Source organism: Artibeus jamaicensis, unplaced genomic scaffold (genome assembly GCF_021234435.1).
Source record: "Artibeus jamaicensis isolate MK-2021 breed Jamaican fruit bat unplaced genomic scaffold, CSHL_Jam_final scaffold_1283, whole genome shotgun sequence".
Lineage (NCBI taxonomy): Eukaryota > Metazoa > Chordata > Mammalia > Chiroptera > Phyllostomidae > Artibeus > Artibeus jamaicensis.
Window position 1 is genome coordinate 13,188,639 of NW_026522028.1, and position 27,786 is coordinate 13,216,424.

At 40.9% G+C, this 27,786-nt stretch overlaps 1 protein-coding gene across 4 annotated transcripts in view; it reads right to left on the reverse strand.

The window, feature by feature from the left end:
• PHEX (phosphate regulating endopeptidase X-linked) overlaps window positions 1-27,786 on the reverse strand; it is a 187,057-nt gene that overhangs the window by 69,807 nt on the left and 89,464 nt on the right. For all 4 annotated transcript variants that reach the window (XM_037129673.2, XM_037129597.2, XM_037129747.2 and 1 more), the window contains one exon: window positions 2,048-2,125. In XM_037129673.2, the coding sequence (XP_036985568.2) occupies window positions 2,048-2,125 (78 nt within the window). The remainder of the gene's footprint in view (window positions 1-2,047; window positions 2,126-27,786) is intronic.

Sequence of the window (27,786 nt, forward strand, 5' to 3'; positions counted from 1 at the left end):
AGATGAGTTAATTCATAATGATTTTTCCAAACCCAAATAATTTACTATCATTAATGCAAATTGAAGATATCATAACTCTTATATTGTGCTTGGTGTGGATAAGGATCAGCTCCAAATACTTTACATATGTAATCTTATCTGATGCCCACAGCAGCCTTATAAGGGAGGGATTATTATTATCTTCATTTTAACATGAGGAAATTGAGGCGCAGAGATCCTACGTTACACAGCTAGTGAGTGGTAGACTGCTACATCAAACTGGCTCTCAAACATTGTTACCTGTACCCTTGACTTGGAATATTTGACAATCACATGTACCTGTACAGGTTCTCTTGCTAAGTAAGGTACTTTGTTGCCCTGGTGATGCCCTTCCTAGCAGTGACAGTTCTCACACTGATCCACATTTACAGGGAGCCTACCTATACCCTAGACAGTACATTAGGTGCTTTTACATTTATATAATCTCACTTAATCAACCCAACAACACTAAGACTTGGTTATTACTATCTCTAGTATCCAGACAACCAAAGGGAAGTTAAATGAAGTAATGTAACCTGCATGAAACCAAACTAATAAGTGCAAGAGGCAAAAAACCTGTGCTCTTAACCACTTGACAATATGATCTCCCCACTCCTCCTCTCACTTCCAACCAGATCTAGGCAAGCAGTTTCCACCAACTCTTCAAATTCACTCCCCTGTCCCTAAAGCGAGGTTGCCTGACAAGGACCCCGCTGAACCCCTTCTAAAATTACAGGCAGGGCTTCCTGGGTCCTGACTTCAGTCCTGGCTCTGACACTGTGAACTCAGAACATTGCTTAACTTCTTGAGTCTCTACTTCCTTTTCTGCAAAATGGGGCTAAGGGCAATCTAACTTCAGAGGGTCACTGTGGGGCTTAAAAGATAACATATGTGAATGTGTCAAATGCATCAGTATCTTTGATTATCATAATGGTAATGAGATTTGTTCACTATCAAAACAATGTATAACAAGATGGGCTGCTGTCTGGGCTTTGGGATACTGTGAAGCATAATTATCTTTCAGCATAGTAACCAGATCAATACTTTAGAAGGCCATATCTTGGAGGCTAATGGAGAACTTTCTAATTAAAGCCTTCTCTCACTTTTGAATAATTTTGCAAAACTCTGATATTCATCTACAAAGCTGGGATTGCTTTCAGATATGCAACTTCTCAAACCTCAATCAGGAAACAGCTACTATACCTCAGGGCCATTGTTATTAAAAGGATTCCACTGGGATGGGAGAAATAGACAAAAAACTGTACTTGAAAAATAACTAAATAAAAATTTTTTTAAAGTAAAAAAAAAAAAGGATTCCACCAAAAAAAACTCCTACTTGTCTCAGAAAATCCAGTGAGTGGTAAAAACTGAGGTTTGTGAGGAATCAAAGTTCTTTATCAGAATTATTTATAGAAAAGGAAATAACAGTGGTTGTGATTAGAAAAGCCTGTAATGTAAATATCTACTAGAAAATATAGGACCCAAAATACTGGAATAAAAAAGAATCATTACTATTCCTCCATCACTTACTTACTGCAAATTTGGAGTCCAAATCACAATAAATTAATTGTAGAGTCATATGTATATGCACTTGCAAAAACACTCATAAAGTTTAATGAAGTTAACTCCCAGCTAGCAGATTTATTACAAGTCATTTAATATGAATGAAGCACATAAAGACTGTTTAACAACAAATATCATATATTCACCATTAGAACATGCCCACTAATTGAAAAATACCCGATTTGCTTAATTCTTTCCTTTACAATGCAATTAGGCCTAATCCAAGTCCACTTGCTTTATGGTACCCACTTAGCTATACATTCCTTCTGTCACTTCCTTTATTTTGAATTTGCTCTAAATCTTGTGATACGCCTGGCATATTGAGGCTTATATCTAGCCAAGGATGAATCAAAAGTTGGGGCTTTCTGGCACCACCAGGTTTAATTGCTTGGACTTGGGTTAGTTGAAAGGCATGAGGCCAGTAAAACTTGCCAGAAAAAAAAAATACAGTAAATTTAGCACTTACAGCTTTGAGGTCTTCATTAACATGAGTATCATTCATTATAAACTCAGGATAGCCAACTTTTGCCAAAACAGCTCTTGCCTATACAAAAGAGAAAGAAAAATGATGTCAGAGTTTCAGCACTTAAGTCATTAATAATCACAGGATGTAGGAATGCAATCTTCATCTGAAAACTCCATTTACTGAATATATACTATATGCAACCCACTGTGAAGGGCAGAAATTTAAGTTAGTCACTGCTCTAGATTTCATTTTATAGATAACAGAGAACTAAGTATTTTTAGGAGAAGTAACAGGAGAGGAGTCATCCTTCAGCAAGACCATCCATGCAACATTGTGAATGATGAAAGACTGGATGTTTGATAACCATACTAATTATTCCTTGTGTTTTACAGCATAGAGGGAATGGATTTTAAAAATCATCTTAGGTATATACAGGGAGCCTCTACAGCAGGGACTGGCAAACTATGGCCCCTGGGCCAAATCTTGTCCTCCCTCCGTATCTGTTTTTATAAATAAAGTTTTATCATGACACTGACATGCCCACTCATTTACATGGAATCTGTGGCTGCTTCTGCACAGCAACGATGTCATTGACTAGTTGGAACAGAAATCCTGTGGCCCACAAAACCTCAAATATTTACTACCTGCCCTTTATAGAAAAGGTTTCCCAACCCTTGAAGTTTCAAGTGAAATTTTTTCTCTCATTGTTGGGGCTTTTCTTGGGTCCCCTGGGATCTGTTTAATCACTTCTATACATCCCTCCCCAGCATCTATGCTGTTTTTCTTTTCTAATAACCAGCACCTGAGATTCTTTGAAGGCCCCTGTGAGTTTATCTGCCTCCAAAACCACCCCCATGCCAGCAGCCCTTGGCCAATAACTAACTGTGCAGGAGAATGAAAGCACAGCAGCTCCTTTGCCACAATCTAGGACAAACTGTGAGGTCTAATTGGCACTCCAGAGTTCCACACTGGACCAGGGTGTCTGGGACTTCCCTTCAAATTTCACCCTTACCAGTCTCTTACCCTTCCTGTCTGCCTTCCCCTGTTCCCTTGCTGGTTTCTCTTGGGAGCACTTGCTGAATAAATCATAAATCACATGCACAAGAATCCACATCTCTAGCCTTGTCTCCTGAAGACCCAACAGAAGATTCTAAGCAACCCCAAACATGCTGATTTTATTCTGGCAAAGAAAACCAGTGACCTTCACACACGGCTCTTAGTATTGAGTTTTTTCCTTTACTCCCTTTCAATTTTCCACACTCAAAAAATAAACAGAATAACACAGTATGTTTTCTTTATCTTCTTTGAGATAATTTAAATATTAAATATCAGCAGAAACCTGAAACTCAAGGCTCAGAGGACCCAGTCATAATGGTTCTGCTGTGCCAGAGACTGAAATGTAGCACAGATCAAATTCTGCCTTCAAAACCCCGTGAGTGATGCTGAAAGCCTGATGTCGCCCAGGTACCAGATAACTGGAGGTTACAACTCTCCCCTCAACACCAAGCAATACGTCATGTCTATGATTTACCTTGTTCCAAATTGTTTTTATTATTATCCTCATTGTGTTTAATACCTCACTGTATTTTATCAGCTCTTCACAAATCCCAGGCATAATTACGGCAAATAAAGAGCTCCAGACAGTTTCCCCCCAAATAAAAACATATACAAGCTGAGTCATCCATAATTACTTTCTGAACACTGATCTCTCCAGAGCATACTGGTCAATTATGCATTGTTTTTACAAACCTCATGCTCTGGGACCCCCACTGCATTATGGAGCTTCACAGAATATATTATCTTCTGCACTAGATATGCAGGTCATTGAATCCTTTGTTATTATTTATTTAGCAACAGTATGACCTGAAGAGAGCCAGAACACAGATACAAATTAAGCCTTATTCATTTCCCAAAGACATATAGATGCAACAAGGTAATGATACTAGTAGCCACATTGCCGATACCTGAATAGAGTGCTCTTCTTCCCAAAATGTCCTGACTAAATGCCTTTATTCAAATTCAAATGCTCCTTCTGCCTGACAGTCTGTTGTTAACTCCACACCATCCCACTCCACCCATTCTGCATTCTTCCCTGAGAAGCTTCACAACTGCATCTCTCAAAAGTCATGGGCATGGCTCCAGGTTAGAGTCTGCCAATGAGAAGCATTAGCAGGAGATTCGAAAGGGAGAAGAGAAAGAGGTGCCATTTATTCATTTGCTGTTGGTAGCTATGGATAGGCACAAGGGCATCTGTAGACAGCAGATAACAAAACTTTGCCAGAAGCTTCCAGACATTCTCCTGAGAAGGCCCCTTGTGTGTGAGGGCAGCAGCGATCATTCGCTCCTCAGCCTTCCCAATGGTTGCATAAGCCTCTGATTCCTCGTATTACATATATTTCTGCTTGATATACTTAGAAGGGTATCCCTTCTCCTGAATAAACTCTAACAGATATACCATTCAAGGCAAATACTGATCACATCACTTTTTTTTTAATTCTTAACCAAGGATATGTTTATTGATGAGAGAGAGAGAGAGAAAGGAATGGGGGAAAGAACAGGGAGGGAGGGAGGGAGAAAGAGACAGAAACATCAGTGTGAGAGACAAAGATCCAGAGGCCCCCTGTACGTACCCTGACCTGCTATCAAACCTGCAACATAGGCATGTGCCCTGACCAGGAATCAAACCTGCAGTCTTTTGGTGTACACGATGATGCTCCAACCAATTGAGCCACTTGGACGAGGCTGATTACATAATTTTTTATTTTTTTTTTTCAGAATAAAAGAAATGAAGCACCAACACAGTCTGATGAATGGTAAAGTATTAGTGAGGCAGGCCTGAAATCAATGATCTCATGGACTATGTGGAAAAGAAAAAAAGGCAAGTCCCATCGCAAATACTAAGAGAACAGTGGTATAAATAGACAGCAGGCTGCATATTATGTCCTGCGAAAACTATTTCCTACGCTGCTTGTGGTTAATCAAAAACCCCCAAGTTTTCCTTAACCAGTGCATGCATTTCCATCCCTTATTCACACAAACCTCTAGAAAGAGGCTGCTCAGAACAACCGCCCATGACAACTGCCTATTGTCCACCCAATATCCATTTTCCCTTTCTTCCCTTACTATCAGACCCAAATTCTGCTCTAGGTGACAATGGACCCAACAAAAAAATAGCTGCATCATCCAGTTTCCTCTGCAGCTACAGTTGACTTTGGGATGAGATTCTGGCCAATGACATATAACAAAGTCCTTGTTCCTTCCAAGAATCCATTTTAAAAGAGGACAGACTTGGCTGCCATATGCTTTCTGCCTTTAGACCAGTATCTCTGTCTTACAACTAATGACATTTCAGGCCAGATAATTAGTGTGAGCACTGTCCATTTTTCACCCAGCCCCACAGCGCCCCCTGTCCCTGACAGCTGTCAGTCTGTTCTCTAGGTATGAGTCTGTTTCTCTTTTGTTTGTTCATTGATTTTGTTCATTTGATTCCACATACAAATAAAATCATATGGAATTTGTCTCTGACTGGCTTATTTCACTTAGCATAATGCTCTGCAGGTCCATCCATGCTATCACAAATTTCCTTTTTTGTGGCTGAGTAGTATTCCATTGTATAAGTACACCACTTAAGCAAAAAAAATAAATAAATAAATAAATAAAAATAAAAAACCCTCATAGACGCAGACAACAGGATGGTGACTACCAGAAAGAAAGGAGATGGGGGAAGTTAGATGAGGGTAAATGGGGGATAAATGTTATGGAAGAAGGCTTGATTTGGGGTGATGAACATACAATACAACATACAGATGATATACTGTAGAAAGTACCTCTGAAACCTATATAATCTCATTAACCAATGTCCCCCCAATTCAAGAAAAGGAAATATAAGAATAAAAATTTCTTAAATTAAGAAAAAACTATAGACACTAAATTGTGACTCTCATATGCTTTTATGTATTTTGATATATCCTTCTTTTGATGCCTTTAAACCATTTAAAAATGTAAAATCCATTCTTAGCTTTTAGGCCATACAAAAATAGGCAGCATGCCAAATACAGCCTGACAGCCATAGTGTGCTGGGCTGACAAAGATAATTCAGTGAGGGTAGACTGTTCAGTGAGCTGCCTCAGTCAGAGGCATAGGGCCTAGTATATACTAAGTGTTCAACAATGCTTGCCAAACTGAACAGTATGAAGTGTGTGTGTGTATGTGTGTGAGTGCATGTGCACACGGGCTTGTACACGTGTCGTATAGCAACTTCTAATGTTTTTGTTTTGCTCTTTGCTATTACTAACATGTATATGCAACAAATCTTAATTGCCCGGGAGTTTATTCCTTGTCCTAAAATCTTAGGGCTAGAGCTTTAAAAAGCACAATTTCTGTGGAGACGACAGAGTTTATAGAGGTTATTACTTTGAGGGAGAGAAAATATCACAAATGAACTCAGAAGAATAAGGAACATTGGGAATTTAAAAGGCAACATGATTTAAACTCTCAAGCCACCCCTCCCTCCTAGAGTGTTCCACAAGGTACCCTACAACTTGATAGTGCTGGGAGAAAGAACAGAACCGAACATAATTCTGCTTTATTTGGCTACGAGCTCTGAAACAGCATGTAATTTTTACACAGATGAACAAACTGATTTAAAGAATGATTAAGGTGACTGCTTTACTCCTGAATTTTCAAAGCCACTTAGTATTAAGCTGATCGGCAGAAAGCAAGAAGGAAAGCTCATTTGTTTTAATCCCCACTGACTCGGCTATTTAGGGGAGTCAGGTAAATTCTCAAATGTCTTGCTTGTATTACATCAAAGGGATTGCTTTAATCACTTAATTAAACAGCTTTCTTCCACACAGTTAAGTCTCAGCATATTTTTTATGAAATTAACCAACATAAGAAAAAATGGAACAACTGATGATCAACCGTCCCTTTATAAACAATTTATAGTGCAACATTCTTAAGTTTGCAGTGGCTTTGAAAGCTTCAGTCAGGCTTAACCACACCAAGGCCTCATTTTCTCTGATGAGTTCTGTAATAACTACTAAACATCAATCAAAATTCTGAGATTTAAGCACCCAGAAGTTCTGCAGACAGTGCATAAATTACGTTATCCTTCAAAACAACGGCAATTTCCATAATGCCAAACAAATGATTGGCTGAAGATATTATCCCAAGCAGAGATAATGGTATTGATGAAAATTAGCCTGGGGAACAGGCTTTAATATCCTTTGGGGCTATCTGCATCCCACAAATAATAACAATGCAGTTATCTAACCAATCTAATTTTATCATCTCAATAAAAAAGGCACTGATATATTATGAGTCTTCAAACACTCTAATTCTGCAGATTGCTTTTGGGTGTGGTTCATCATGCTGGGGTGGAGTACAGATAAGCATGCCCATGAATCACAGAGCTGTAGAAGTACCAGTCTCAGTTCTGATTTGACAAGAACTGGAAGACAGGGATGCTCAGATTTCAGGTCTCCCATCTTAACCCTGTCTGAGGAATGTTCCACTACAGCAGACAATCCCCACTTCCCTCTGATATGGACTACAGTCTAGGAAACAAGTTCCAAATGATAAAACAGCTGTATCCATCCATTGTCTCTCTTAAAGATACCCACTCCACGTATCTTGGAGGTAGGCAGTGTTCCAGTTCAAAAATGGAAACTACTCAGGCCCAGGTAAATCATAATTGAGCCATAATGGCACTAAACCTTTCCCTGGTGTCTTCGTGATGGTCCTCTCACTTGGGTGAGCACTGTATCCAGCAGAGTTAAGGAAAGAAATAAATATTGGGGTTTTCTTAGTAAATAAATGGATCAGGGAGTTGCAATAAAGTTAAGAACTCAAAACCATCTTATGATTAATCCATAAAACAATGCATCCCCCTGAGGGTGACGGCAATATTACCTTAAAAATATAGGCAACTTACCAGTACTCCCTTTAAAACTAAATAGGGGAGTAGCCAGATCATATAATTTTTTAATCTATGTCTTTTTATTACTTTCAATTACATGTAGTCAATTGAGCTCACAGAGTTTTCGAAAATAGAACAGCTGCTAGACCTGCTCAAATCAGTATCTGAAGTATCAATTAGCTAAATCCATTTGTCTAGACATAGCCAAGATAGGTATACACCAAAGAGCCAGTGCAATCCTATATTGCAGTTAGGATTTTATATGGGCCAGAGTCAATAATATGTGTCTTTATCCAACAGATGGGGTCCTACCATCAAGGGCCAGTGAACTGCAACCCACAGCCCAAACCAGCCTACCACCTGTTTTTGTAAATAAAGTTTTACTGGAGCACAGTGAAGGGCTCCAGAACATGCCACTAGGCTATAGGAATTATTATATTTTGACCTGAAGACATTTGAGAATCAACAACTGCAGGAAGAGGCTTTCTCTGTACTACCCTTATCTGCCTGAAAGCAGAGCTTCCCAAAAGAATTCCACTGGCGCAGGTTAGGGAGGCTTCCTGTTCTAGGAGGAAAGAATGGCTCTTATCACCAGAGATGAGAAATCAGCACCAGAGGAGAAACTGCATAAACAGACCTTACTGAAACACACCTTACCTTCCATGAGTCTTCCCCCATATATTTCTCAGTCATTTCCCAACATTTATTGTCTCTTGAAATCCTAACTCGCTCCACTTGTTAATATGATATACAAGGCCCAAATTCTTACTGCTTCTTTGAGCTACAGTTTCTGTGAGCTCCCACCTGCTCAAGGGAATAAACTTTGCCATGCTCATTCATTTATGTATTGTCAATGGCCACTTTCATGCCACAAAACTGAATATTTGCAACAGAGAGCACAGGACCTGCAAAACTTAAAATACTCATTATTTAACTGCAAAGAAAAAAGCAACACCTCTTCTACATAACAGATTCTCCAAATTTTTAAAACCAGTCGTAACAAAAGCAGGGGAAAACTAAGAAACAGAGATTAATTTTTAAGAAGGTCTAACTGACATATAACATTATATTACTTTCAGATGCACAAGATAATGATGCGATATTTGTATACATGGCTAAATGATTACTAGAGTAAGTCTAGTTACCATCCATCACCATACAAAATGACAATTTTTTTTCTTGTGGTGAGACCTGTTAAGATTTACTGTCTTAGGCCCTGGCTGGCATAGCTCAGTGAATTGAGCACAGGCCTATGAATCAGAGGGTCACTGGTTCAATTCCCAGTCGGGGCACATGCCTGGGTTGCAGGCCAGGTCCCCAGTGGGGGGGGACACATGAGAGGCAACCACACATTGATGTTTCTCTCCCTCTCTTTCTCCTTCTCTTCCCTTCTCTCTAAAAATGAATATTTAAAAAGAAAGATTTACTGTCTAAGAAACTTTCAAATACATAGTACAATACTGACTGCAGTCACCACGCTTTACACAGCACGACATCCCCGTGGCTTATTTATCTTATAACTGGAGTTTGTATGTCCTGATTCCCTTTACCCATCTTGTCCACCTCCCAACCCCATGCCCCCTCTGACAACCACCAATCTGTTCTCTGCATCTATGAATTTTGTTTTGCTTATCAGTTGGTTCTGTTTTTTACATTCCACATAAGTGAAATCATATGGTATTTGCCTTTCTCTGTCTGCTTTATTTCACTTAGAATAACACCTTCAAGTTCTAGCCACATTGTCTGTCATAAATAGCAAGATTTCATAGGTTTTTTAAAAAGATTTTATTTAATTTTTAGAAAAAGATGAAGGGAGGGAGAAAAAGAGGCAGAGAAACATTGTGTGGTTGCCTCTAGTGCTCCCCCTATTAGGGAGCTGGCCCTCAACCCAGGCATGTGCCCTGACTGATCATTGAACTGGTGACCCTTTGGTTCATAGGCTGGTGCTCAATCCACTGAGGCACACCAGCCAGGGCAAGATTTCATACTTTTTATGGCTGAGTAATATTCTACTGTGTACATATACACCACATTTTATGTATCCATTCATCCAGCAATGGACACTTAGGTTGCTTCCATATCTTGTAAATAAGGCTGCAATGAACATGGGAGTGCAGATGTCCTTTTTGAATTAGTGTTTTCAGTTTCTTCGAATAAACATCCAGAATACCCAGAAGCAGCCTTGACTGGTGTGGCTCAGTGGACTGGGTGTTGTTCTGCAAACCAAAAGGTCCCCTGTTCAAGTGCCAGTCAGGGCACATGCCTGGGTTGCAGGCCAGGTCCCAGGTTGCAGGCATGAGAGAGGCAACCAATCAATGTTTCTCTCGCACATTGATGTTTCTCTCCCTGTTTTCCTCCCTTCCCCTCTCTAAAAATAAGTAAATGAAATCTTTAAGAAAATACCCAGAAGTGGAATTGCTGAATCATATAGTTCTATTTTTATTTTTTTCAGGAACCTCCATATTGTTTCCAGTAGTAGCTCCACCAATTTACTTTACCCTAAACAATGCTCCAGGTTTCCCTTTTCTCCACATCCTTGTTAACATTTGTTGTCTCTTGTTTTTTTGATGATGGCCATTCTAACAGGTGTGAGGTGCTAGCTCATGGTGGTTTAAATTTGCATTTCCCTGATGATTGGTGACATTGAACATCTTTTCATGTGCCTATTGGATATCTGTATGTCTTGTCTGAAAAACTATTTATTCAGAACCAGTGCCCATTTTTTAACCTAATTGTTTGGTTATTTGCTATTGAGTTATATGAGTTCATTCTATTTTTTGGATATTAACCCTTAGAGGGTTAATCTTTTTGGACAGTTTCATCGAGATATAAAACTGTGATTAAACTTGCATAATGCTTCAAGTTTTGTTGAGGTAAATATCTGAATTTTAAGAGAGTCAGTATAAAACTAGAAACCAGAAATGGGAATCAATACCATGGGGTCAAAATCCATATATTTTGGGGGGTAAGGGGAAAATGTACATAAACTATTAAAAATCACTTGTAAATGTCAAGATTCAAAGAGCTTACAAATGCACATGCAACATCTGGTCCCTAACACCTAACATTTCTCAGATAAATTTAATCAGCTACTTAATCCTCCTCCAATTGTTAAATTGCTTATTTAAACAAGAGGCAAGCTGGAGATTAACTTAAATAAGCACACCCCATTCTCTCATCAACAGCTCAATTGAGTGGGAATTGTCATTATTCTTTCCATTAAGATTTAACTCTGAGAAAGATAAGTACCATATGATTTCACTCATATGTGGAATCTAACAAAACAAGTTAACAAACAAAATAGAAACAGACTCATAGATATAGTGAACAGACTGACAGCAGTCAAAGGGGAGAGGGTTGGGAGCTGGGTGAAAAAGGGGAAGGAATAAACCAAGGAATAAAACCTCATAGACACAGACAACAGTGTAGTGACTGCCAGAGGGAAAGGGGGTGGGGACAAACAGAAGACGGTAAAGGGGGATAAATGGTGACAGAAGGAGACCTGACTTGGAGTGGTGAACACAATACAACATACAGATGAATGTATTATAGAATTGTACACCTGAAACCTTTATAATTTTATTAACCAATGTAACCCCAGTAAATCCAATAAAATTAAAAAGAAAAAAGATTTACCTCTGACATAAACAATTCATCATTAGCCCAAGAAGAGAAAACTTTTGAACTACCTTTCTCATAACATAGGGGGGAGTCCAATGAGATAACTTTTCTAAACTGTCACATACTTTTTCTACCAAAGGGGGATGCTATGGGGTCAATGCCCATATATACTGCTTGTGCCTTTGACACTGGACTCGTCTAGTTCAGGGTTTCTCAAAGCTTTGGCCTTGGACTGGCAGCATCAGCATCTCTTGAGACTGTAGTAAAAATGCAAATCCATGGACCTACCTCAGACCTACTAAATCAGAATGTCTCTGGGCTGCAACCAAGGAATTGCAACAACTTCGCCATAAAGTAGGGTTTCTCAACTTGGCACTACTGACATTTGGGCCAACTGATTCTTACTTACAGGACTTTGTCCTGTGTCCAGTGGGATGTTTAGCAGCATGCCTGGCCACTACCCACTAAATACCAGTAACTCTTCTCCCCACTTTCCAGTTGTGACCAAAAATGTCTCCAGACCTTGCCAAATGTCCCGTGGGGGTACAACAGCACACCCTGGGTTAAGAACAATTGCCGTAGGAGATTGTCATGCATGCTCACATCTGAGATACTTTTTGCTCTAGACTGTGAAACTCGCCAAGGTTTCTGGACCCACTTCTGGGAAGTACTGACATTGTATTATCCATCATCCACTCCTCCAGTATTCCTCAGGGATTTCACTAACAGTCATCACTGCTATGCCGTCAGGAGCACTTTACAGAGAAAACACCATGCTATTCTCTCCTACCAGTTTTTGAATGTGCCTCAGGCATTTGCAGTTCCACTTAATTTCGGGCCAATGGCACCTAAATCCCAGGATGATTGGGGCAAAGAATTAATTAACAACTGGCAAACGCTTCACAACTATAAGTCACGATACAAACATACCCCAAGATCTCAGAGTTGTTTAGATTAAAAGTTCTATTAACTTTTCTCTCAGTAATTTGGCAAAATCCATTTTTAAGTACTTTGAGTCATCTAAAATCCATGTTAATACAATTACAGTTCACTGAAAAATTAGCATGCAATCCGGTTTGAAAGCTAAAATCAGTCATAGCAGGGTAATATTCCATTTAATTATAAAGATTAATTCAACCTTCATTTATTCGCGCATGTGTTTGGTCTTTTCATTTTTCACAGAACACCCGAGATTCAAATACCATCTGGTAGAATTGCTGCACAAGTGCCAGTCAGTAGCATCTATTAGAGTTGCAGACTTTATTTCAAAGTAGAATTGATAAAAGGACAAGGGGAGGGAGGAAAAAGACGGAGGTGAAGGCAGTAGAGACTCAATTTAAAAATGAGATTTTCCACCAATTTGATGGGCCTTTATCCCTCATTCTCCTTTGTTCCCTGCATGCCACCTGCACACATGGTCGCAAATAACAAACCCTGCCATTCCAATTTACCATGTTTTCTGAAACAGGTAAAGATTCAAAGTGTTGTAAATAGCAGTGTGAACTATAGTTATGAATTACATGCACTGAATGTCTCAAGTTGTATTTACAGCTTCCTTAAAACTTGACCTTTAATCTTCCTTAATCACCTGGTGATTAAGACTGACCACACTTTGCCCTGACTGGTGTAGCTCAGTGGATTGAGCACAAGCCTGTGAACCAAAGTGTCCTGGTTCGATTCCCAGTCAGGGTACATGCCTGGATTGCAGGCCAGATCCCCAGTGGGGGGCACATGGGAGGCAGCCACACATTGATGTTTCTCTCCCTCCCTTTCTCTCTCCCTTCCCCATTTTCTAAAAATTAATAAAATATTTTTAAAAAAGACTGACTACACTCTGTTCATCATAATGTTAGTTCAATATTCGACCTTTCCTTGAATGGCTACTAATTGCCAAACAAGCACTGCAAACTGAAAAACATCATTTTAAATTTTTATTGAGTTATAGCATAGACAAAAGAACACAAATATTAAATGGAGAGATGAAAGGTTTTTTAAATGCACACATACACATGCCTGTATTTGTAGCTCTGAGAAAAGATGTAAAACATTCACAGCACCCAGAAGGCTCCTTTGGGTACTTTGCCAGTCAGTAACCCTTCCACCCACAAGATATCCACTATTCTGACTTCCCTCCCTCAATTAGTTTTGCCTGTCCTTGAACTTCAAAAGAAAGTGTGTACTCTTTTGGTATCTGGTTTCTTTCACTCAACAGTATATCTGTGAAATTCATCCATGACACACAGTTTAATAAGTTGCATCCTGTCCTCAAGAAGTTCACAGTTGGTCGCATATGGAAAACAAGATGCAAAAAAATAAAACAAAATAAAATAAACCCACTAGAAGAATGTAGAGGATGGGATGGGACCGGATGAGATTGGAATAGGAAGGGAAGGGAAGTAGCTTGTGAAAAGGTCTTCTCCAAAGAGATCTCAGAGCTAAATCCCTGAACCCTTACTGCCAGGTACTGAGCAATATGCTTCACTTCCTCATCACATCTAACTTTTACCTCAACCCCACCAGGTGGGTACAGATCATCTCCATTTCATAGCCAAGGGAGCTCAGACTCAGAAAGAGGAAGCAACTCTCCCCAAGGCCTACAGTCAATAAGGGCCCAAACCAGCTCCTGAACCCAGATAAGTTTAGTTTTAATCTGGCTTTTAAAAGCCCATATTTTCCCCCAAATACTTCATATTTTGATGAGTAAAAATAATATTCTATTATATAAATATTAATAATTTTATAAATCCAAATAGAATAAAAAATGCATAATATACATGCACCTTTGCCTCAGTAACCATATTCAACATACCAGGATAAATAACATTTTCAGCTGTAAGAATGACAAGATGCTTGCAGATCAAGTTTAAATACTTTTAAGAATTTCTCCATCCTTCCCTAAAAATTTTACCTTTGCGTTTTCAGTTCTGGATACCAATGGGACTAAACTTTGACTAAGAGCTACTGGCAGACCAATGTTTGTCCAAGACAGGAAGTCAGAACAGAAAAGGAAAGCTAAAAAGTATTTGTAGTCTGGAAATAGAAGTACCTCTATTTTTCAAACCAGTCAAGGTAATGAGGTAAATGAGATTTTACCAGTAGGAAAAACATTCCAAAGAATGGGGCCCAGGGGAGACAAGGTTGTCAACCTCACAGAACAGATCCACTGGCAAAAAAAAAAAAAAAAAAAAAACCCTGAAAAATGGAGTCTAGTATGATCGTCGAGGTGCAAGGATATTTGGCCCTCATCTTTCCATTTCAAAAGAAGAATAACATCTCTCCCTTAGGGATCTTAAAACTGTCAAAAACACAAACGAGAGCCAGTTTCAATTTTGCACTAGTACAACTCAAAACTCTCCTGAAGCTTAACTGTGACTAGCTTTGGGGTTAGAAATGCAGTAATGTACCATAAGCACCCGACCAGGAACTTTTGAACCTTACCCCAGAAGTCCGAGAGATGGAACACGGACCTTCTGAGTGAAGAGTCCTTTGTTCCAAATTTGAGTCCCCCAAAACTGATCATCGAGTCCTGTATTATCCACTTGTAAGAATATATTACCAGCAACATACAACTTTCTGTTGCTGTAATAGCCATACTTATGGGTACGTCACATGTCAATGTGAATTCCATGGGCCAGGTGCCTTGCTGCTCTCTACCTCTCAGATGACCAGAGCATCAGCCTCGATCCTTACAGACTGAACTCCAGAAGTAAATGGCAGAAGACAGGTAAAGGAAATGCAACCTGAAGCCACCCTGTGCCTCCACAGTTCAGAGCTGGTTATTTATTTTGAGATGCCCATGGCCACATTTTGGAACAAATCCTAGCCCTGTTTTGACTTACTTTTAAAAAGACAGTCTAAGAAAGGAAATCAGAAAGGCCATCTCATCTCAAGGCAAAGCAATGAGCCACAGCCAAGGGACAACGTGGGCTGTTTGTAAACAGCAGCCTAAATGTCATCATCAATTATTCATCATTCAACAAAGCCACTGAATAATCTCTTACAAAACCACTTAATTCTTACTCAAGATTCAGCCCAACAAGAGAGGCAAGTGGCAAGATTTTAGTCAAAAACTTGAGACTAAGAAAGTTCTACACTATTATCAGCAAGCCATGGGTTGCAGACCAAACTCCAGCTGTTACCTCTTTTGGAAAATAAAGTTTTATTGACACACACCACACCTGTTTATTCACATATCATTTACAGTTGCATTCATACTATAACGGATTTGAATAGATGCAGCAGAGACCACATGGCCTGCAACTCCCAAAATATTAACCATCTGGTCCCTTACATGAACAGGTTGTCAGCTTCTGCTCCACACAATCACTTCTCAAAGTATGGTCCAGGGGCATCGGCCTGACCTGGGAGCTTGTTAGAAATTCAGAATCCTAGGCTTCACTCCAAACTTCCCACAAATCTGCATTTTAACAAGGTCCCTGAGAGACAGGTGTGTACACTCAAAGTTAAGCAGCCCTGCTCTAACAAGGCTCTGCTTCTCAAACTTGGCTGCTTCATTACCTACCATAGTCAAAACACGGAAACAATCTGTGTCCACCCCTGGGTGAATGGATAAAGAAGTTGTGATCGATCATTTAGAATGGAAGGGCAGATAAAGTGCTTCTCAGATAAGGTCAAGTTCAAGGAGTTCATCATCATCAAGCCCTTATTATATGAAATGTTAAAGGGACTTATCTAAGAAAAAGAAGATAAAAAAGATGAACAGTGAAAGGACAGCAAACTCACAGTTATTAACAACCGCACCTGAAACAAAAGCAAACTAAGAGGACAGCTAGATCAGGAACGAACCATAGAAATGAAGATCACATGGAGGGTTAGCAACAGGGGAGTGGAAGGAGGAGAAGGGGGGAGAAGGTACAGAGAATAAGTAGCATAGATGGTAGGTAGAAAATAGATAGGGAGGAGGGCAAGAATAGTATGGGAAATATAGACTCTAAAGAACTTGAGACACGTGTTCATAAACTAAAGGGGGGAGTGGTGGGGGAGGAGGTGTGCAGGGTGGAGGGGAATGAAGGGGGGGAATAGAACAACTGTAATGGCATAATCAATAAAATATGGGTTTTTTAAATAAATAAATAAAGTTGGTATACACAGAAAAAGTTGTGATTGACATATACAGATGAATATTATTCAGCCATAAAACAAGGAAATCCTGCCATGTGCAACACATGGATGGACCTTGAGGGCATTATGCTAAGTGAAATAAGACAGAGACAAATACTGTATGATCTCACTAATATGTGGAATCTAAATTGATTTAAAAACCCAAACTCATAGAAAACAAGATCATATGTGTGGTTAACAAAGGAATGGGGTGGGATGAGAGGGACCTGGAGGAAGGTGGTCAAAAGGTGCAACTTTTGAGTTACAAGAGAAATAAAAACAAGGGATGTCATGTACAGCATGGTGGCAATAGTTAACACCACTGTATGACGGCTACAAAAGTTAACAGTAAATCTTAAGACTTCTTCTCATCATGAGGAAAACACCATTTTTCTTTTTATAATTGTGTGTCTATGAGATCATGGATACTAACTAAACTGATTGTGGTAATCATTTTACTACATATGTCAAATCATCGTGCTGTATACCTGGAACTCATACGGTGCTACAAGTCATTTATTTCTCAACAAAACTGAGGGAGGGGACGTGGCAGCCTTTTGGAATCACCTTTGAGGAGCTGTTTTTTAACTACTGATAGCCTGGGTCTGAGGGGACTCTAGGCTGAAAGTTAGAGGAGCTTCCAGCTCCTTCTCAGGGTCACATGGCAGCCCCCACAGCTCTTGTTCTCATTGGATGATGAGAAGAGACCCTCCAATAACTTAGCGATGGTTGGAGAGGGTTTGAGAAGTGGGGAAGAGAGAAGCAGGGAAGAGATTCTTTCCTCCTCTACCCTGTCAAGTTTTTAAATTTGAAAAATGCTCTGACAAGCTCCTTTTTGTGAATAGTTTTTAACGGAAATCAGCAATTACTTAGAACAACTGATAGGACCTTGTTAGAACACAACTTATCACAGATGTCTACAAACCACTTTGTCAAACTTTAACTTTCATTTCCACAAGCCTAAAAGAACCAGCTGAATTTATTCCGTAAACTCGCGGATTTGTTTCATAACTTAACATCAGAATTAAGCAAGGGCTCTGGTTCTGCAGACCTAAAAAAACACCACCTCAGCATTGTCCTCAACTCTGCCCTGCTCTGTGACATTGCCATTCGCCTCATTATTGTAATCCGTACGAAACCTCACCAGGAAGTTCTCCTTAGCTGGCATGGTGTCAGTGCTGGGAACACTAGAATATATCAAGAGTGGCCCCACCTGCCCCCTTTACCTTAGGTCAGCAAGGACACATATTCCAATGTCAGGAGTCGTTGGTTACGGGGTATATACAGGAAGCCAGTGTAGGGGGTGTCTGTACTGAAAATTAAGTTTGTTGACTACATAACTCAAATGTAAAACTGGAAAAATGATTTGTCTGCTAGGATGGGGCTGGGTTCCTTGCGGTTTAGTCCAGTTCTGGGCTCTCAAGCCTAATAGGAATTTCTCACATTTATGCAGAAAGGTCTTGCAGCCTCAGGCTGAGTCCTTTCCCCATCATAGTTCAACAATAATTAGGTTCACTGAAATAATTCTGTGAGTCAATGTACATAGTGGTCTTGAGCTAAGAAAAAAAATTCAGTCAATAATAAGAAACAACCAAACCAGTGGACTAGGAAGAGAGGAAAAAAAAAGGCACTGAGGTGTAAAGGCAGAGAGGGGGTTCAAACTTCTCTAATGTAAACATAAAAAATTGAACACAGATGACAGAGGCAAAGAATACAGACTTTAGGTAGATAGTTTCCAAAGATGGCTGCCGAAAATGTAAAATGCCTCCCCTTCCTTCACATTGCTCCTTACACCAGGAGATGGGGTCTTTCTCCTGCCCTTGAATACAGGTTGGCCTGGTCCCTGGGTTTGACCAAGAGGATATGACACAAAAACGAGCATTCTGGAACTTCAGAGCCCACATCTTAGAAAGTCTGGCAACTCATGCTCCTCTCTCTTAGAAACCTTTGCTCTCCAGAAGAGTACCCCACTATGTTGCTGGCAAAAGAAACCATACAAGGAGCACTAGGACTCTGGTTGCTTTCAAAGGCTTAAAAGCAACCAATTCCTTGACCAAAATAATGCCTGATATACACTTGAAAACAAAGCATTTTTTCAGACACGTAACTGAAGAAGCTACAAAAATGTCCAGCCATGGCCGCCATCTGAATACAACTGCATGAGAGACTCCAGGTGAAGCCAGTAGAAAAGTGATCCCATAGAGCCCCAGGCAACTCACAGAATCCTGAGAAAATAATCAAACATCTGCTGCTTTAAGCCAGCAAGTTTTGGGGCGGTTGTGACACAGCAACAGGTAACTGAACACACAGAACCACTGCAGTACGTGAGTCATTCTACCCCCATGAAGAAAATTCAAACCTGCTCTCTTCCCTCTGGCAACTGACCCAGAAGCAAAACAAACCACAAAATTCCCAAATCCTGTGTAAGAAATTGATCCCTCCATAATTTTCCTTTTAAAAAAAGGAAATTTGGGTCATTTGAAACACCAAGAATAGTACTTAAAATGAAACTAAGATTGATTTTGTAAAATTGGCGCACCAAAATACTCTCTATCAGAATGCTTTGGTCATGGCATTTCTTCCTAGCCCTGCTTCCAACCCCAAATCTTTATCTTTTTTCCCCCCAGTTGCTTCCACTCTTTCAATTGCTAGTATCAGACTGTTGCTCCGGTTCATAAGTGAAATTCTGTCGGCAGTGGCTTTGCTGTCATGCTCTCAGCCTGCCTCTACCCGGCTATATAGGGTCTAGGAAATGACAATTCAGAAGACCGGGTTAAATACAATTTCTCTCTCTTCACCTATTTTCCACTATCTGCCTGTCTGGCCCTCAGGTTATTAATGGAACTGACATTCCCATACAACTGACTGCGCAGGGCCAGCAGCCAGATAAGAAGGGAGCCACTGACAGCAGCAGACGCAACCCCAGAGATAACAGATAAGCAGACACATTGTGGCTATTAGTTTTGCCATGGGCTGAAGAGGAGGAGCATCGCAGAATATACACAGAGAACCTGAACATCCCTAACGGACTCTTTACCGTGAAATCAAAAATCAGTACATCAGAACTGGTTCTTTTAATTAAAGCAAACTAAATATGTATTTTTAATGAATTCCTAACCATTTGGATTTTGACCAAAAATAAATAATAAAGACAAGCATTAAACCTCCTCCACCCATCCCAAGAATAAATGTAATAAATATTCCCCATAATTTTTTAAAAGCAGCTCTCGGCTTTGGGCCTCTGGATTTCACTCTGCGGCTGTCATACATAGCATTTTCAGATTGCTTTCAAAGGCTTAAAACCAACCAACCCCTTGACCCAAAATAATCCCTGATATACACTTGAAAACTAAGCATTTTTACAGTACCACATTTGAATTATCATTGCTTCCTGATATTGTAAAATGTTTAAATAATACTATTCCAAGTTTCATCTCTTAATATAGTTCCATTGTTCCACACTGTTCAAATTGGTCCTATTCCTTGGCAGTAGCATTATTTTTTTTAATGTATATCATGGTTACACACTAGTTAGAGATTTATTTATATTCTTGATGATCAACATTAAGAAGGATCACTGCAGAAATTTTCAAAGATCATAGACCATATATTACACATATGTCCAATGACATGCCCCTTATGAGTGACAACTCACATCAAGTTGTCACTCATACTTCCGCAAATTTGCTTCTTCTTGAAACTCTGTATTTCAGGTTGGTAAGGAGCCTCTCCCTTCCCCCATGACCAAAACGTCAACATACCGCTCATTAGTGGAAGAACTAATTAAGGCACTGATTCTAAATTGCTCAAAAGCAGTTTGTGATTAAATAGAAGTCAAACACAGCAGAGGTTGTCTTGTCACGCCAGGAAGCAAAGACACTGTCAGGAACAACTAGAGTCGCGTCAAAATTCCCTAAAGGAAGAGCCTTGAGTTGGCCAACATGGGGCAATTTGAGCTATAAAAGAATAATGACTGTGGATTTCAACAAATCAAATACATGAAATCCCCTGAGTTTGTCATGATATATACATACATTTAAACTGCCTTGGCATCTTTGGAGATACTAAGGTACCAACTCATAGTGAATATTAATAAATACAGGCAGACATTTACATGCTGCCTTTTCAGCAGTTTATATCAGAATAAACTCTATGTCAGCATAATCATGCAAGTTGATGAGAGAAAATCCTTTTTATAAAAAAAATTTCTGCTAGTAAAATCAGAGAATGATAGAATTTTGAAAATTGCCACTTGCAACTCCTAATGAACTCACATATCTATGTGGCATTATCTTGGCTACATACTTGTATCTCCTAAGAGACTTTAAAAAAATGCTGACTCATGGTCCCACCACAGAGAATCTGATGTCATTGGTCTGGGGTTTGGTCTGGGCATTAGGATTTTTTAAGCTCTCCAGCTGATTCAGAGGAAGAGGCAGAGAAAGCCTCACCTACAGGCTGCAGGGACATGGACAGTGATGGCGGGACGCAGCACAGTGGGCACTCCCTGAGTCAAGGGCCCCCATACAGCATGTTTGGCCTCCTTAGAAGCTTCTTCCCTAGACTCCCAGAACCGCTCTGTGTCGCCATCACATTAACTAACTTTTCTCCCACCCGCCTGGCTTCCACATCACTGCTGTGCTCTCCTCTCCTGGGAGTGTGAAAAACCCTGCAGAGAAGGGACTACAGCTGATCTCTGCTGAATCTGCTGTTTCTGGTACATTGTCAGTTTCAGAAATGTTTGTGCAATTAAATTTGCTGAAGTGGTGCTAGAGTCCAGATACAGTCCCAGGTGCTGTCACCTTAAGGTGAAGAAGGGGGACTTCTGCCAAGATGGAGGCGTAGGTGGAAACACTTTGCCTTTTTGCACAACCAAATCTAAAAACAACAAAGTTTTAACAACAGTAAACGCAGCCAAACCACAGAAAATCGAACAATACAGAGTCCGACAACAACGAACCGCTCAGCTAAACCAGTGAGAGGGGTGGAGCCAGCAGTGGAGCGGGTCTGGCAAAAAAGATCCCCCAACCCAGATGCAGGCAGCCAAGGGCACGGATCCCAGGTGCGGCGTAGTGACAGGCGGACCCCGGGAAGGCGCTGGGCGGCTGGCTGACTGTGGTCTTACATTTGCGCCCAGATAAACAGGTGGGGGCAGAGAGGACCACCATTGCTCCCTCTCTGACCCTGCCCCCACATACAGCATCACAACCCAGCCACTGGGTTTCCCCGCCCTAGTGAACACCCAAGGCTCCGCCCCTCATACACGACAGGCACAACTAGACCAAAAAAACAAAAAAGCTCAAAGAAAAGAACAGCTCAAAGCCACAAAGCCAATACTTCTAAGTGACAAAGAGATAGCCAACCTATCAGATACAGTTCAAAACACTGGTGATCAGGATGCTCACAGAACTGGTTGATTTTAGTCACAAATTAGATGAAAAAAATGAAAGCTACACTAAGTGAAATGAAGGAAAATGCACAGGGAGCCAATAGTGATGGAGAGAAAACTGGGACTCAAATCAATGGAATGGACCAGAAGAAAGCAAATAATGGCCAAACAGAAAAGAGTCAAGAAGCAAGAATTCAAAAAAAATGAGGAGAGTCTTAGGAACCTCCAGGACATCTTTAAACGCTCCAACATCCGAATTATAGGGGTGCCAGAAGGGGGAAAGGAACAGCCACCAGTGGAAAACTTATTTGAACAAATAATTAAGGAGAACTTCACCAATCTGGCAAAGGAAATAGATTTCCAGGAAGCTCAGAGAGTCCCAAAGAAGTTGGACCCAAGAAGGAGCACACCAAGGCACATCATCATTACATTAGCCAAGGTGAAAATGAAGGAGAGGATCCTAGAAGCAGCAAGAGCTAAGGGGACAGTCACCTACAAAGGAGTCCCCATCAGACTGTCAGCAGATTTCTCAAAAGAGACCTTACAGGCAAGAAGGGGCTGGAAAGAGGTATTCCAAGTCATGAAATCCAAAGACCTACAGCCAAGATTACTCTATCCAGCAAAACTTTCATTTAGAATGGAAGGACAGATAAAGTGCTTCTCAGATAAGATCAAATTCAAGGAGTTCATCATCACCAAGCCCTTATTATATGAAATGTTAAAGGGACTTACCTAAGAAAAAGAAGATAAAAAAAGATGAACAGTGAAAGGACAGCAAACTCACAGTTATCAACAACCACACCTAAAACAAAAGCAAACTAAGAGGACAGCTAGATCAGGAGCGGAACCATAGAAATGAAGATCACATGGAGGGTTAGCAACAGGGGAGTGGGAGGAGGAGAAGGGGGGAGAAGGTACAGAAAATAAGTAGCATAGATGGTAGGTAGAAAATAGATAGGGGGAGGGCAAGAATAGTACGGGAAATGTAGAAGCTAAAGAACTTGTGACACGTGGGCATAAACTAAAGGGGGGAATGGTGGGGGAGGGGTGTGCAGGGTGGAGGGGAATGAAGGGGGGAATAGAACAACTGTAATGGCATAATTAATAAAATATATTTTTTAAAAAATATCACATGAAGGGTTAGCAACAGGGGAGTGGGAAGAGGAGAAGGGGGGAGAAGGTACAGAAAATAAGTAGCATAGGCCATAGATAGAAAATAGATAGGGGAGAGGGTAAGAATAGTAGGGGAAATATAGAATCTAAAGAACTTGAGACACGTGGTCATAAACTAAAGGGGGGAATGGTGGGGAAGGGGTGTGCAGGGTAGAGGGGAATGAAGCAGGGGAAATAGAACAAATGTAATGGCATAATTAATAAAATAAATAAAAAATTTTTTAAAAGGTGAAGAAGGACAAGGAGGCCCCAGAAATAGACCCCAAGATAAGAATTCATTTGCAAGCAGTTCATTTGGGAGGTGGAACAGACACCAAACACCAGTAGACGACTGGGGAGGTGGGGAGATGGAGAAAGGCAGGGTATCATTTGGAGCCAGGTATCAGTGTAACCAGCTGGAACTTCCCCAACTGGGGAAATGCCAGGAGCCTGTGTAGAACACACACTTGAGGGAGGAGGGGGCTGGGACACATACACGACAAACCCCTTCAATTGCTAGGTATGCTCGTTCTCCAGACCATTGGGCCTCTTCTGTGAGTGGCATAGCAGACTCCAGCAGGAAGAGAAAACTCTTGGGCAAAATGCAGGTGCTGGCAGCTGGAAGTCAGACAAGTGTGCAGTGATGGTAATGACCAGGGCAGGAGGCCTCAAACCTAGTGTGCATTGGAATCACCCAGAAGACTTGTTAAAATACAGATCACAGGACCCCATGCCCATAGCTCAGTAGGTCTGGGGAGAGACCTGAGAATTTGCACTTCTAACAAGTTCCCAGGTGCGGTTGCTGCTGCTGGTCTAGACACACACCTTGAAAACCACTGGGCTCAAGATGTGGGCAGGGCACCGACACAGTTGGTACAGACTGGATACTTGGGTAAACCTAAAACCTAGGGTTGAGCAGAGCTTAAAGCTAAAGGAAACCAGAATGGCACCCCAAAATATCTCCTTAACATAAAAATTATTTTGTGCTGAAGGCAACCGAGAAGCAGCGGATGCAAGAAAGGCTCTCGCCCTCCTCCAATGTGCCTAGAGTCTGGACATAAACTTTCAAAGTTGTCCCTCCTCCCCTCTCTACCAGAAGGGACAAAAGTGAATCACTGGAGACAACTTTAGACGCTAATAACCTAGAGATAGACACAGGAGAATCTGTATAACAAATTTCACTAACTAGCCTTAAGCTACCATTAGTTTCCAATATATTTACCTTCCTACAACTGCCACAATTGGACATTTAAAACCACTTTCCTTTGTCTTGTCATTTCTCTGCAAATTTATTGTTGTTTGTGGAAGATACCATGTAAGCCCGAGTTCTAAGCCACCTCTTTGAGTTACTCATTTCTGTGAGTTTCTCTCATGTATGTATGAGATATACATTAATAAACCTCTGTTTGTTTTTCTCTTGCTAACCTGCCCTTTGTCACATGAGCCCCAGTCAGAAACTTAGAAGGGTAGAAGGAAAAATCATTTTTCCTCTGAAACATAAACAAAGCCAAAGAAGTAAGACATATTTTCGTTTGGACCTTCTATAGGAAAATCCTTCCCATCTCACCCAAATCCTGTACCCAGGAGTCACATGCCTGTGGAGATGAGACCATGTACCAGGAACCCTCACACCTGCTGTGGCCAAGGTTAAGACCTCTCACAGCATCCTGAGGATACAGCCACCCCAGGAATTCTATCAGGGTCTTTTTGTCTGAGGGTGGCCAGGCAGGCATAGGTCCCAGTGGCAAAGAGTACAAACAATTTTTCTGAAATGATCCGGCTTTTGGCTTTGAGAATCAAATCCAGCTGGCGACCAACTGAGTTTAGGAAGCTGCTTCTCTTGATATGACACGGAGCTTGGCAGCAGCAGCTCTGCTTCCACTGCCAGTACAGTGGAAGGCAGTGCTGTGTCCCTTCCTGTCAAGCCTCAGAATCATTATGTAGTGACTTTGACATCCTCCTGCTCTGTTCTGGAAAAGGTGAATCTTTCAGAAGATACCCTCCAAATAATCTGTGTCACCCATACTCACTCAACATCTCTATGATCACCAGAAAAATAACAGGCCTCCTGTCCTTGGGTGCTTGTTTACCTCAACAGCACATACTGGCAGAAAACAGAGAATCCTAAGTAAAAACCGGTGCTTCTTTCACCACACTCAATTTCCAGTTGAAACCTACACCGTTGGTTTCACAACACAAAACCACTCATGACCTCTTAAGAGATGAGAGCAAAAGGCAGAGAGGCAGAGATAACAGATTTATCCTTCACAGGAACAGAGGCATCCTTGTTTATCTTTTACAGTGATCACACCCAGGAAAAGAGCATGGCAAAGCCATGTCCCCATGCTTCCTTTTTGAGACCTGGGTCACTGCCACAAAAGCCGGGGTGTTAAGCCTCAACCCACTGCAGGTATCTGGACCCTTCCGATTCAGGCCAGTCAGTAGGGAATGCTGAGGTCAACACCCCTTAGGAGGCACTGTAATTAGCTGCAGTCCAGAGCTGAACATTAAGGGAAAGAAAAGCTTCTCTCCCTTGCAAATCAGAACACTTTTTCCAGCTTTCCCAATGGGTTGCCAAGTGACTCAGCATTGGCCTGTGTGGGCACTATTATTGATGAGAAATCTTCTGCCTGGGTGATATACTGCATATAACACATGCCCAAAGAACAGTGCCAAGTCATACCAGAAAGCAGGCGAATTATTCACCTCCACTTCGAATGTAGGCGAATCCTGTCTTAATGCAGGGGCTACTCAGCATCAGAAAGACAAAGCCCTAAGATCATCAGAGACTTCCTTCTAAGATTCAAGGAATTATTAGGCAGAGTCTCTCCTCTCTTGTTGACTATTAAAAGGCAATCAAATCGAAGACAGTGGAGAAAAAGGGCAAGAAAAAAAAACAATTTTTCAAAAACAACCCCTGAGCAGCAAACTGCATAAAAGCCTTCAGCTCTCCGTGTTGTCTTTGTGAGTACTACGAGCTCCACCCAGAGGTCATTTCCAGAACTGCATGTTTGTTTAATTTGGAAAAAGAAAATCTTCATGGCCTGACTTGCCTTACAGAACTGCTGGAAATTCTTGGACAACAGTCCCTCACTCTTGTCTTTCACTAAAGGAACTGCTCTGAACTCTGAAATACAGGATATACTCAGGAACAGGATAAGATCCAGTAAGACAATAGCTTTTTATCTTCACTTCTGGCAGGTTGAACCCAACTAAAAGACAACCTGAAGTGTTCAAAGAATACAGCACGTCCTCAAAAAACATTATTTCATTCAACATTGTTTTGTTATAATGTTCATGAGATGCCATAGGAATTTAAATCTTGTTTATATCAATTAGCCTATGGTAAAAACTGATCTCATTAAAGACCGTTTTGCTCAAAGTTGTAGAACCTATTGATGTTAAGTGGGGACTTACTGTACTTTTAGAAGAAACACTGGGGGCCCTCATGGAAATAAAATGTAAGATTGGAGAGCAACTCGAGGTGGTGGGCAAACAGGAACATGTCTAATATTAAGACTGAGAATAACCCTTCAAGAACCCATTGGCCACTTGCCTAGAAAGCCTCATTGTAAGGCCTCTACTCCCTTATGCAACTCAGGAGATCTCCCAAAGACAATCACCCTCCACATTTCCAAAAGAACTGACTGCAGTCCCCAAAACATTCCCCCAGTATCCATCCATTCATAACAGCCACACACCCCTCGCCACTCCACCCCATCCTCCACACTGTCTACGAGGGGTCAGGGTAGGATCAAGACCCCCCCCCCCATGCACTGAGCTGTCAACTACCCGGTGGAAAACACATCCTGTCCCAGATATCACAAGCTAGCCCAACAAATAAATGAAGCCTTCAAAAAAAAAAGGAACAGTATGTTGGTGCTGAAACTTTCATCCACCATCTGGAAAGCTTCTCATCACAGCCTGTGTGTTCCTGCCTTTATCAGCTTGCACCTTACATGACTTAAGACAACTCTGACAGATTCTGAAGATGGAAAAAATCAAACTTGCCCTTTGTCTTCCTCTAACAGCCCCTAACCCCTGTCGTCCAATTCTTTCTTCACTGTAAATAGCGAACAGCCTTTTCCTGTCTATTGACAAAAAATACCCATGGCAATGTTTATCCATCTCAGGAGTGTTAAAGCTCATGAAAATGTCCTTACTAAACCTCTGCATGTTCTCATTTGAACAAGGCTAAGTGTTCCCAGAATGTTGCCCTTTTTAATGGACTTCACCTTTTTAAAGCAGACTTAGGCTCACAGCAAAATTGAACACAAAGTTCAGAGATTTCCCATGTACCCTCTACCCCCCACACCTGCATAGCCTCCCCCATTAACATCTGCATGAGAGTGATGCATTTCTTACAATTGATGAACCTACAATGACACATCATCATCACCCAGAGTCCAGAGGTTACATTAGGATTCATAGGATGTTGTACATTCTAGGGGGTTAAACACATGTATGATGACATGTATCCACCATTACAGTATCATACGGAGTAGTTTTACCACCCTAAAACCTCTCCCCCTCTCT